Here is a 13,939-nt window from a genome sequence, read left to right on the forward strand (position 1 = left end):
CGCTCTCACAAACACTGACATATCTCCGTGTTTTTCAAACGGACACACGGTCCGTGAAAACACGCTGACATGTGAAGAGACACATTGATTTTAATGTGTCTACGTGAGTCAGTGTCTCCGGTACGTGAGGAAACTGTCACCTCACGTACCGGAGCCACTGACGTGTGAAACCGGCCTTACAGATATACAGTTAGGGCCAGAAATATTTGGACAGTGACACAATTTTCGCGAGTTCGGCTCTGCATGCCACCACATTGGATTTGAAATGAAACCTCTACAACAGAATTCAAGTGCAGATTGTAACGTTTAATTTGAAGGGTTGAACAAAAATATCTGATAGAAAATGTAGGAATTGTACACATTTCTTTACAAACACTCCACATTTTAGGAGGTCAAAAGTAATTGGACAAATAAACATAACCCAAACAAAATATTTTTATTTTCAATATTTTGTTGCAAATCCTTTGGAGGCAATCACTGCCTTAAGTCTGGAACCCATGGACATCACCAAACGCTGGGTTTCCTCCTTCTTAATGCTTTGCCAGGCCTTTACAGCCGCAGCCTTCAGGTCTTGCTTGTTTGTGGGTCTTTCCGTCTTAAGTCTGGATTTGAGCAAGTGAAATGCATGCTCAATTGGGTTTAGATCTGGAGATTGACTTGGCCATTGCAGAATGTTCCACTTTTTGGCACTCATGAACTCCTGGGTAGCTTTGGCTGTATGCTTGGGGTCATTGTCCATCTGTACTATGAAGCGCCGTCCAATCAACTTTGCAGCATTTGGCTGAATCTGGGCTGAAAGTATATCCCGGTACACTTCAGAATTCATCCGGCTACTCTTGTCTGCTCTTATGTCATCAATAAACACAAGTGACCCAGTGCCATTGAAAGCCATGCATGCCCATGCCATCACGTTTCCTCCACCATGTTTTACAGAGGATGTGGTGTGCCTTGGATCATGTGCCGTTCCCTTTCTTCTCCAAACTTTTTTCTTCCCATCATTCTGGTACAGGTTGATCTTTGTCTCATCTGTCCATAGAATACTTTTCCAGAACTGAGCTGGCTTCTTGAGGTGTTTTTCTGCAAATTTAACTCTGGCCTGTCTATTTTTGGTATTGATGAATGGTTTGCATCTAGATGTGAACCCTTTGTATTTACTGTCATGGAGTCTTCTCTTTACTGTTGACTTAGAGACAGATACACCTACTTCACTGAGAGTGTTCTGGACTTCAGTTGATGTTGTGAACGGGTTCTTCTTCACCAAATTAAGTATGCGGCGATCATCCACCACTGTTGTCATCCGTAGACGCCCAGGCCTTTTTGAGTTCCCAAGCTCACCAGTCAATTCCTTTTTTCTCAGAATGTACCCAACTGTTGATTTTGCTACTCCAAGCATGTCTGCTATCTCTCTGATGGATTTTTTCTTTTTTTTCAGCCTCAGGATGTTCTGCTTCACCTCAATTGAGAGTTCCTTTGACCGCATGTTGTCTGCTCACAGCAACAGCTTCCAAATGCAAAACCACACACCTGGAATCCACCCCTGACCTTTTAACTACTTCATTGATTACAGGTTAACGAGGGAGACGCCTTCAGAGTTAATTGCAGCCCTTAGAGTCCATTGTCCAATTACTTTTGGTCCCTTGAAAAAGAGGACGCTATGCATTACAGAGCTATGATTCCTAAACCCTTTCTCCGATTTGGATGTGGAAACTATCATATTGCAGCTGGGAGTGTGCACTTTCAGCCCATATTATATATATAATTGTATTTCTGAACATGTTTTTGTAAACAGCTAAAATAACAAAACTTGTGTCACTGTCCAAATATTTCTGGCCCTAACTGTAGATGTTATTATAATCAGAATTTCAAATTATAGGTTTACACATTTAATGGGACACTCCAGAAGTTAAAATGTGGACAGATAAGCAATGATTCTCAAGTGTGTTGGTACCTTTTACACTATTTATTATTGAGAATTGGAGTATTGGTAATTTTTTGTGATGCTTATTTACCATAATGTTTTCTGCATATTTTTGTGCTTATTATTCCCCACTATGCAATGCTCTCGGAGGGCCTACATAACAGGCCTACACATTAACTGTAAAGGTACCATCACATTTAGTGACGCTCCAGCGATATAGACAACGATCCGACCTAATCTAGATCGCTGGAGCGTCGCTGTTAGGTCGCTGTAGAGACGTCAAACACAGCAACTCCAGAACGATGCAGGAGCGATCCAGTGACGTACTTATCGTTCTCGCTGGTTGTTAGCTCCATGTAAAAACATTGCTGGCATCGTTGCTTTTGCTGTCAAACATGACGAATCACGCCGACCTGACGACCAAATAAGGTTCTGGCCTTCTAGCTCCGACCAGCGATGTCACAGCGGGATCCTGATCGCTGCTGCGTGTCAAACACAACGAGATCGCTATCCAGGACGCTGCAACGTCACAAATCGTTGTCGTTCTCGTTGTCAAGTTGCTCAGTGTGAAGGTACCTTTAGTGCTGATGCTTACTTACTAACAGGTCATGCAGCCTGTTAAGTGGTAAAATGGTCAATAACAGCTTCTATAGTGGAAAAAATATATTATCAATACTGTAGGGGTAGAAGCAAAGAGGAATACATCAGAAGATTCCCCGTGAGCCTGATGAGTTTCTAAGCCTGCTACATGTCTCTTTTTTTTTTAGTGTTGAAGAGTAACCTTTGTTTAATTTTCTCTTTCTTCGTAAATCAATAGCACACGTGAAAGTAAGAAACTTTATAATATCTCTTATTAGAGAAATCTGCTTTTATCTCTTCCTGGACTGATCCTTCATTCTCAGAATTCTCAATTTATAGGTATAATATGTCTTAATTGAATACACATTTTCCCCATTACTGAGAAAAGAGACGACAGTTAGAGCTTATAAAGTTCTATGGATAACTTTAACTTTCGTTTGAGAAGTTGAAGCGGATTGTCATTGCCTGCCTTTAGATCTTCCCTCCTTTTTCTCCAACCTTCCTATACTTTTAAAGAGAATCTGTCAGCAGGTTTTTGCTATGTAATCCAAGAGCACCATAATGCAGAAGCAGAGTCTCTGATTAATGTGTCAATCACTGGGCTGTGTTTTACTGTTTCAATATAATAATTGTTTTAACAGCAGAAATTATCATCGTAGTCCAATTACACCCTCAATACTGATCAGCAGCTCTGTCACTGTACTATGTACATAGAAAGCTGTGGCGTGTTCGGGTTGTACAAAGCTCAACACCTGAGCTCTGTTAGGTCTGCAGCAGAGAAAACTGTGACTATCATAATTGTTCCACCCAGTAAACGAAGAATCACTGGAATCAGGGTCTCTGTCCCAACCTCAGGGTGCTGTCAGATCACATAACAATTCCCCATAAAAGCAGCAACTGCCATATTCTCTCTCAGTAAAGGAGAAATCTGAGTTCACTAAATACGGATTTTACCTATACATTTTCATGTGTACTATTAAGAAATAAAAATTAAAACAATAGTTACTCTTTAAATTTAAATATTCTAAAAAAAGACATACATGTGAACAGGAAGCCCAAGTTTTTCACTGAAAGCACTCAAGGCCTGTATTTCGCTGTTGCACATGGCAAAAAATAAATCTCTCTGAACACATTTAGTCCAAGAGTCCTAATCATGCATCACTGGCGGCTACGTGCTGACTCGGTTAGACCCCCCACATGGTCCAAAGCCATAGAAAATGTCATGGATTTACCACGTGGGAGAGGAGCCAGAAGACTGCAGCGCCTGATTTCTCCTACTCCTGAACTGGTTAGAAGCACTTCACCTTTATATTAAATGGTGTAAATTTCTTTTGGCAGTGCAGGGGTTAATCTGCTCAGTTGGGAGCTCCTGGAGAGTTTAGTGTCTCAGCTATGGGCCCTTGCTAGGGCTCATTTTTGCTGCATGGCTGGAGGTTGTTGGTGGTTAAAGGGAACCTGTCACCCCCCGAGGCGTTTGTAACTGAAAGAGCCACTTGTGCAGCACTGATGCTGCATTCTGACAAGGTGGCTCTTTTAGTTCGGGTCTCTGGCACTGCTAAAATAATCGTTTTTGAAATTTGTCCCTCATACCTGTGAAATCGTCCCGGGGCAGGTCTTTCCTCCCAAATCCATACACCTGCCAGCCGTCACTCATGGCCTCTGCGCGCCGGGCGCCACCTCCTCTTCCTTCATTGGCATCAGTGCTGCTCAAGGTGGCTCTTTTAGTTACAAACGCCTGGGGGGGGTGACAGGTTCCCTTTAATAGAATTGGCAATTGGTGGATTTATCTGTGACTGTTGCTAGGTTTTGAGTGTGTGATAATTCCCTTTTATCACCTAGCGTTAGGGACAGAGCAGGAGCCCGACACCCGACAACAGTCATAACAGAAAATCCAAGATTCCGATGCACCAGAGAAAATAGAGCTAAAACCTAACCTTTATTCCATTATTCCATCCTTAAAAATCAGATGGTAAAATACAATTGAGGGCCGTTTTCAAGCCGGAAGTTCAATTTTTATTGTAACAACGGAATACAAGTTATGTTTTATCACCATTTTCTCTGGTTCCTCCGAATCTTGGATTCTCTCTGAACACATTCTTCTTACAGTAAGGGATATCTGAACTCTTTCTTCTTCCTTCCCCGTAGGACTCATTCACATGTATTTTTCAGGTACGCAAAAAAATAGCAGTGGTGTGAATAGTGTTTTGGATCCCTGTGTCATCAGTGTTTGGTCAGTGGGTCATCATTATTTTTCATGCATGGATAAATAAATTACAAAGTTATTCCTATTCATTTCAATATTTAACATGCACAGAAGACAGATGGTACACTGATGTTTTTCCTGGACCCATTATCATGGGGTTACCGCAACAGAGAGGAGCCAGAAGACCGCAGCGTCTGATTGCTCCTACTCATGCACTGACTAGAACAATTTCACCTTGTTTTTAAACTATGTACATTTCTTTTGGCAGTACAAGGGTTAATCTGCCATGTTCAGAGCTCTGGTAGCTAGGGCTCTCAGCTGATCATGGTTAGCCACTCCTATCCCCTATATAATCTGGGTCCAGACTGACACACACCATCGGAGCTAGCTTATGCTGCATGGTTGGGAGGATAGTAGTTGGTGTCTATATGAGTAGTAAACAGAATATACGGCAAAAGCCAGCTCACCGATCATTGCAAGAAGCCCGGAACTTCGTCCTGACAAGACGCAGTAGGATTCCATAAACGAAAAGAGAATGGTTCCAGCTTCAGTAAAATCATGAAAATTTATTCCAACTTTTAAAATGGAGAAACAACTCCTGAGACAGCACCATAGCACATGCGAGGTAGGCTACGCGTTTCGACCGACACAGCGGTCTTTATCACAGCTGATCTACTCACTGATTCCTCAGGTATAAAAAGAACCAGGAACCAATAAAATGATAGTAAGTCCTCACATGACCCAAAGGTCCTAAATACTAACAATGAACCTCTATATAAAATGCGTAAATTTGTGCAAAACTAACAATTAAATACACATAAACATATAGAAAAATACACACATACAATATTTCTAAAGTTAATGCAAAAAATACAAAAATAGCAAAAAATAAGATTGAAAAATGAAAAAAAAAAAAAAAGTGAAATGTTTCTTTTTTTTTTTTTTTTCTTTCCTTTTTAAAAATGCATGAAAACTTTTTACAATACATGAAGAGACTATCAATAATGGAACATTAATTCATTCCTTCTATTTAGACCATTAGGAAACCTAGTGCCAAGGTTAAAAATCCAAAAAGCCTCCCTGTTTAACAACATTCTCTGAATGTCACCTCCTCGTGAAGGTTTTTTTATTTTCTCAATCCCTGTTACTCTCAATGATATTGTACTGCGAGAATGGTGATCAATAAAATGTTTGGCTGCTGCTGAAATAGTGCGACTATTATTTAAAGTACAGGAGATATCGTATAGATGTTCTGATATCCGATTTTTCAGTTTTCTAGTTGTACAGCCAATATATGTTTTATCGCAGTCAACGCAATCAATCTTATATATAACACATTTTGTGTTGCAGTTAATAAAGCTTTGAATTTTGTGCAGGCTATTATTTTCTGCGGTGCCAAATGATTTAGTGGTCACCAGGTGTTTGCACGTAGTGCAGTTAGTCACATTACATTTGTAGCTCCCTGTACACTTGAGCCATGTGCTACTGCGTTTTTGAGACAAAAAATTATTGGGAGACAATTTGTTACCAAGAGTAGGTGCTCTTCTGGCTACAATATTACACCCTTCACTCAATATTTGGGAGAGAATGCGATCTTCATATAAGATAAGGATGGCTTTATTTATAATAGTTTTAATTTTATTAAATTGTGGGCTGAATTGTAAACAAACGAATGGTTTATTCATGACACTGTTTTTATTAATTAATTTCTTTGGCGTTGGTTTTAAACAATTGTTTGGGGGATTTGTCCCTGAACACATAGGGTTACTTTGCGATTTTGTATCGTTATTTACTAGATGTAACGCTCTATTCAGCATCCAATTTGGATATCCACGATGATGGAATTTCTTACAGGATTTTACAAGATCGTTTTGAAGTTCAGCATTATTGTTACAATTTCGTTTTAACCTAGTGAATTCACCTACAGGGATGGATTTGACAGTATGTTTGGGATGGCTACTTCGGGCATGTAGGATGGTATTGCCTGCTAATGGTTTAATATAGGTTCTTGTGGAAATTAATTTGTTGGGAACACCTGTTAATTCTAAATCCAGAAAGGAAATTTTGGTTTCAGCATGGACATATGTAAATTTTAAATTGAAATTATTGTTAATGTAAATCAGAAAATCCTGTATGGCAGATACATCGCCTTGCCAAATAATGAGCGTATCGTCGATGTATCTGCCATACCAATGGATGAACGAAGAAAAAACATTGGAGGTGGAAAACAAAAATAAATGTACCCAGTGCGCCATAACCAGGTTGGCCAATGAAGGTGAGAATTTGGCCCCCATTGCTACTCCGGTACATTGTAAATAATACTCAGAATCAAATGAGAAAAAATTATGAGTTAACAAAAAGAATGTGACTTGTAAAATAAAATTGATAAGATCCAGGGAGTATGAACTATAATTGTTTAAGTGGAATTGTAATGCCGACATGGCTACACTGTGTGGAATACACGTATACAGCGAAACTATGTCGCAGCTAAGCCAGGTATAACCTGATTTCCACTCTTTGTGTGTTAGAATATCAAGAATGTCCTTTGTGTCCCTAATATACCCTGGAATTCTTTGGACCAATGGTTGAAGCAAAGAGTCCAGCCACTGGCCCAAGAATTCCTTTATTGATCCTATACTTGAGACTATGGGTCTCATTGGGGGAAATTTTGCTTGCTTATGAATTTTGGGCAATCCGTATAGAATAGGTGTCACAGGGTGAGGGACTTGTAAGAAATTAGCCTGTTTATTGGTTAGAACTCCCAAAGAGACCCCTTCTTCGATCATTTTATCAATTTTTTGTTTAAACAGATTAGTAGGGTCCGAAGATAATTTTTCGTAAACATTCCCATCAGAAATTAACTTCAAAATTTCACTTTTATAATCTAGGGAGTTCATGATGACAATCACACCCCCTTTGTCACTGTTCTTAATGACTATATCATCCATGTCTTTTATATCTTTAATGGATGTGACACCTATTCTAAACGGATTGCCCAAAATTCATAAGCAAGCAAAATTTCCCCCAATGAGACCCATAGTCTCAAGTATAGGATCAATAAATGAATTCTTGGGCCAGTGGCTGGACTCTTTGCTTCAACCATTGGTCCAAAGAATTCCAGGGTATATTAGGGACACAAAGGACATTCTTGATATTCTAACACACAAAGAGTGGAAATCAGGTTATACCTGGCTTAGCTGCGACATAGTTTCGCTGTATACGTGTATTCCACACAGCGTAGCCATGTCGGCATTACAATTCCACTTAAACAATTATAGTTCATACTCTCTGGATCTTATCAATTTTATTTTACAAGTCACATTCTTTTTGTTAACTCATAATTTTTTCTCATTTGATTCTGAGTATTATTTACAATGTACCGGAGTAGCAATGGGGGCCAAATTCTCACCTTCATTGGCCAACCTGGTTATGGCGCACTGGGAACATTTATTTTTGTTTTCCACCTCCAATGTTTTTTCTTCGTTCATCCATTGGTATGGCAGATACATCGACGATACGCTCATTATTTGGCAAGGCGATGTATCTGCCATACAGGATTTTCTGATTTACATTAACAATAATAATTTCAATTTAAAATTTACATATGTCCATGCTGAAACCAAAATTTCCTTTCTGGATTTAGAATTAACAGGTGTTCCCAACAAATTAATTTCCACAAGAACCTATATTAAACCATTAGCAGGCAATACCATCCTACATGCCCGAAGTAGCCATCCCAAACATACTGTCAAATCCATCCCTGTAGGTGAATTCACTAGGTTAAAACGAAATTGTAACAATAATGCTGAACTTCAAAACGATCTTGTAAAATCCTGTAAGAAATTCCATCATCGTGGATATCCAAATTGGATGCTGAATAGAGCGTTACATCTAGTAAATAACGATACAAAATCGCAAAGTAACCCTATGTGTTCAGGGACAAATCCCCCAAACAATTGTTTAAAACCAACGCCAAAGAAATTAATTAATAAAAACAGTGTCATGAATAAACCATTCGTTTGTTTACAATTCAGCCCACAATTTAATAAAATTAAAACTATTATAAATAAAGCCATCCCTATCTTATATGAAGATCTCATTCTCTCCCAAATATTGAGTGAAGGGTGTAATATTGTAGCCAGAAGAGCACCTACTCTTGGTAACAAATTGTCTCCCAATAATTTTTTGTCTCAAAAACGCAGTAGCACATGGCTCAAGTGTACAGGGAGCTACAAATGTAATGTGACTAACTGCACTACGTGCAAACACCTGGTGACCACTAAATCATTTGGCACCGCAGAAAATAATAGCCTGCACAAAATTCAAAGCTTTATTAACTGCAACACAAAATGTGTTATATATAAGATTGATTGCGTTGACTGCGATAAAACATATATTGGCTGTACAACTAGAAAACTGAAAAATCGGATATCAGAACATCTATACGATATCTCCTGTACTTTAAATAATAGTCGCACTATTTCAGCAGCAGCCAAACATTTTATTGATCACCATTCTCGCAGTACAATATCATTGAGAGTAACAGGGATTGAGAAAATAAAAAAACTTTCACGAGGAGGTGACATTCAGAGAATGTTGTTAAACAGGGAGGCTTTTTGGATTTTTAACCTTGGCACTAGGTTTCCTAATGGTCTAAATAGAAGGAATGAATTAATGTTCCATTATTGATAGTCTCTTCATGTATTGTAAAAAGTTTTCATGCATTTTTAAAAAGGAAAGAAAAAAAAAAAAAAAGAAAAATTTCACTTTTTTTTTTTTTTCATTTTTCAATCTTATTTTTTGCTATTTTTGTATTTTTTGCATTAACTTTAGAAATATTGTATGTGTGTATTTTTCTATATGTTTATGTGTATTTAATTGTTAGTTTTGCACAAATTTACGCATTTTATATAGAGGTTCATTGTTAGTATTTAGGACCTTCGGGTCATGTGAGGACTTACTATCATTTTATTGGTTCCTGGTTCTTTTTATACCTGAGGAATCAGTGAGTAGATCAGCTGTGATAAAGACCGCTGTGTCGGTCGAAACGCGTAGCCTACCTCGCATGTGCTATGGTGCTGTCTCAGGAGTTGTTTCTCCATTTTAAAAGTTGGAATAAATTTTCATGATTTTACTGAAGCTGGAACCATTCTCTTTTCGTTTATGGAATTCTATATGAGTAGGTGTTTGGTGGGTTTATATGTGACTGTTGCATGGTTTAGTGAGTGTGATATTCCTCTTTCTTATCCTTCTTTGGTTTTACCCCATCCTCATAAATCATTAGAATGGAACAGTGGTCTCTGCAGCAGGAAAATGTGCAGCTGCCAGTAAATTCCCTTACTGATAACAATAGATTTACTATTTACTAGGATGACTCCATGATGTAAGGACCATGCTCCTTCCAACTGTATTGTGGACAAAATTTTTTTTTTTTAAATATTGTTCACTATGATCCTGGATTTGGTATACTAACACTGAAGCAAAATATTGATATGTGAATGAGACCTGAACTGAACATTTTGAAGAGAATAAGGGCTCATTCACACATCAGTTTTTCTTGAACACGTGCTGTATCTGTGCTTTTCACAGTCTATGGGGTAGTTCACATGTCCGACTATTCATTTTTTCCAAGGACTTAGCAGTCTGCACAAAGCATACTTATCTGATATACAGTATATCTCACTGTCAGATAAAAGTCACCAATGCAAGTCTATGGACTCATACACTGACCAAATTCTGATGAAACTGATAAACACTGATGTAACTTGTACTGGTTTTTGCATATGAGAAAAATCACTGACGTCTGAATGAGACCTAAAAGGGCTTTTAGGTTATGGACATAGTTCCATAATTGGATCTACTTAATTTATTTCAGCAGTGAAGAATGGCAGAACCATTCATTGTTCAGTGTGGACATCATAGATGTCCATAGATTTAAGTAGGTACTTAGGGCTCTGTCCTTGTTATGGCAGCAGTGACACCCCCAAATCAACTACTTGGAAAGAACTGCAAATTGAAAAAATAGAATTGCTTATTATAAAATCACCAGATGGTGGCCTGATTCTAAAGCATCGGGTATTCTAGAATATGTATGTAGTTTATTTATGAAGTTTTCAGAATAATGCAATTTATACACAGGATTCGGCCGGCCGGGTGCAACCAATTAGTGAAGCGTGGTTCAAATTCCGCTCGAATTCGCGGCCGGACTGCGCCTGTTGCTGATTGTTCGCGGCCGGGACCAATCAGTGAAGCCAGGGCCGGCTCCAAGGTTTTTGAGGGCGCCGGGCGAAAGAGTCTCAGTGAATCTTTTTAACACATACCACGATTCATGATGCACAGATACAGCAGAGAAATATATCACAGCCAAGTAGCATATAACACAGCCCACGTAGTATATAACACAGCAATCGTAGTATATTGCCCAGCCACGTAATATATTGCACAGCCCATGTAGTATATAGCACAGAGACGCAGTATATAACACAGCTCACGCAGTATATAACACAGCCCACGTAGTATATAGCACAGCGATGTAGTATATAGCACAGCCCACGTAGTATATAGCACAGAGATGTAGTATATAACACAGCCCACGTAGTATATAGCAATGTGGGCACCATATCCCTGTTAAAAAAAGAATTAAAATAAAAATAGTTATATAGTCACCTTCCGTCGGCCCCCGGATCCAGGCGAGGCGTTTAGCGATGCTCCTCGCAAGGCTCCAGTCCCAAGAATGTATTGCGGTCTCGCGAGATGATGATGTAGCGGTCTCACGAGACCGCTACGTCATCATCTCGCGAGACCGCAATGCATGGCCCGTAGAGTATTATTTTTACTATTGATTCTGCATAGGCAGCATCAATAGTAAAAAGTTGGTCACACAGGGTTAATAGCAGCGTTAACGGACTGCGTTACACCGCGGCATAACACGGCGTAACGCACCCATTAACCCTGTGTGAGCGCTGACTGGAGGGGGCACTGACAGAGAGTACGAAGGGGCGAATTCGCGGCCGGACTGTGCCCGTCGCTGATTGGTGAAATCAGCGACGCGGGATTTCCGTGACAGACAGACAGACGGAAGTGCCCCTTAGATGATTATATATATAGATACCTCTTGCAAACTGTACCACCTTTAAAGGGAACCTGACAGCTTACACATGCTGCCTGATCTACCGCATTTCAGAGGAAAACATGCTTTAGTAGCTGCAGGAGACCAAGCCGCTTGGGAGACTAGTCGGACAGGCAGGTCACTGGCAGCTTCTGATTGCCCACAGCCAGTGACTGATAGGCCTCATGGTGGAGACCAAACAACTACAGCCTGATATATGCTGCCCGTGGATGGGGAAGCATGAATCATCTCTCTGGTTGCCTTTAACTCATACTTAATATTAAATATACAGTACACACAAAATATTATACTTCTTTGCATACCCTAAATGGACCACCATCTCCGTCGTCTAGTTCCAGTATGTATCCTTCCACAGGATTATGAGCAAAAGGTGGCATTCTCCAAGCCAGGGTAACGCTATTATTCCGTGTGCAGCACTTCTCCAACTGCAACAGTGGTACAGGGGGCACTGTAACAGGAACTGATTACAGATTAGTGTAACTCTGCCCTTTCTCCTACAGCATTTGCATGTAGATATATGGGCATACTTAATGTGGAGGAAAGAAAAAGAGAATGACATTGAAGGATTTTTTTTGTGCTGTAGATCAGGATTTTGTAATAATTAATAATAATCTCACATGTTCTGCACAGCAAACAAGTTTATACTCACATACAGCAATTTCCCTGAAAAGTTGATATTTTTGCCTCAACACTGGTTCAGAATTAAAGTGCAGAATAAGAGCCTTTTTTAATTTGTACAATGTACACAGGCTAACACACTAGGGGACTCGCCTATAGGCACATCAGCATTGGCAGGATATCCATAGAGTACTAAGATCCCTACTTTCAGTCTGTCCAGGGGCAATCTGACTTTGCATCAGTCCTTTCCTGCCATGCAGGTGTGTTTCAAATAGAATTTTGTGATGTAATGAGACAAGCATCTAGCTGACTCGGCCGTTTAGTATAGGTCCCTTCAGGCCAGAAATGCTGTGAATATTCCCTCAAAATATTCTGGATGGAAAATCCCTGTGCAGGAAATTTTCAACAGCAGTGTTTCCCAACTCCAGTACTCACGCTATCCAACAGACAACCAATTTATCAAAGATTTTACACCATAATTTGGGAGTAAACAGCTTTAAAATGTCTCGTAGGTTTTTTTACAACACACAAATTTTGCGACATTTGGCGTTTTCATTCCAGCTTTGCCCAGCTCTGCCAAGATGATTGGAGTTTGGTGGGATGTCAGTGTAGCATGTGCCTAACATCACAGCTCCTCTCTTTAAAGGGAACCTGTCACCTGAATTTGGCGGGACCGGATTTCGGTCATATGGGCGGAGTTTTCGGGTGTTTGATTCACCCTTTCCTTACCCGCTGGCTGCATGCTGGCCGCAATATTAGATTGAAGTTCATTCTCTGTCCTCCGCAGTACACGCCTGCGCAAGGCAATCTGAAAACTCCGCCCATATGACCGAAAACCAGTCCCACCAAATTCAGGTGACAGGTTCCCTTTAAAGACGAGCTACTGTGTTCCTTATGCCAGAAATGTTATTCCAGGTTTGGATGTTGGCGTGGATTTAGCTGGAAATACTATCTTGGAACAAACCATTCCAGCCTTCTTATGAGGCTATTTAAGACATGTGTTGATAATTATTGATTTTTACTCCCTAGTTTTTGCAAATCATTTGTTACTTATCATAAGCTTTTCTATTTTACACCATATATCACATTAAGTCATTTAGGTGAGAGGGCTTGTTTTAGGGCATTCTAGGGACAGCCGCCGAGGAGTAGAGGTGCCATTATTGATTAGGGGTGCCAACCTCCGAGGTTTGTCAGCTTCAGACTTTTTGGACTTTATCTAGGGTCATAAAGGATTTCTATTGTTTGCCTGGCTCGTACAGCAATATTGCATACTATCTACTGTATTTACAGCATTGTGTTACACATGTGGTCAAAATTGTTGGTACCCCTCATTTAATGACAGAAAAACACACAATGGTCACAGAAATAACTTGAATCTGACAAAAGTAATAATAAATAAAAGTTCTATGAAAATTAGCAAATGAAAGTCAGATATTGCTTTTCAACCATGCTTCTATAGAATTAAAACAAAATAAATAAAACTCATGAAATA

General features: G+C 39.6%; 1 protein-coding gene across 2 annotated transcripts in view; it reads right to left on the reverse strand.

Annotated features, from left to right (window-relative positions):
• Nucleotides 1–13,939, reverse strand: part of TRIM67 (tripartite motif containing 67) — a 483,887-nt gene that overhangs the window by 154,294 nt on the left and 315,654 nt on the right. Inside the window, exon 6 of one of the 2 annotated variants that reach the window (XM_069769348.1) lies at nt 12,132–12,277. In XM_069769348.1, coding sequence (XP_069625449.1) covers nt 12,132–12,277 — 146 coding nt within the window. Of the gene's footprint in view, nt 1–12,131; nt 12,290–13,939 lie in introns of both variants that reach the window. The other variant, XM_069769347.1, reaches the window with a different exon arrangement.

Source organism: Ranitomeya imitator, chromosome 5 (genome assembly GCF_032444005.1).
Source record: "Ranitomeya imitator isolate aRanImi1 chromosome 5, aRanImi1.pri, whole genome shotgun sequence".
NCBI lineage: Eukaryota > Metazoa > Chordata > Amphibia > Anura > Dendrobatidae > Ranitomeya > Ranitomeya imitator.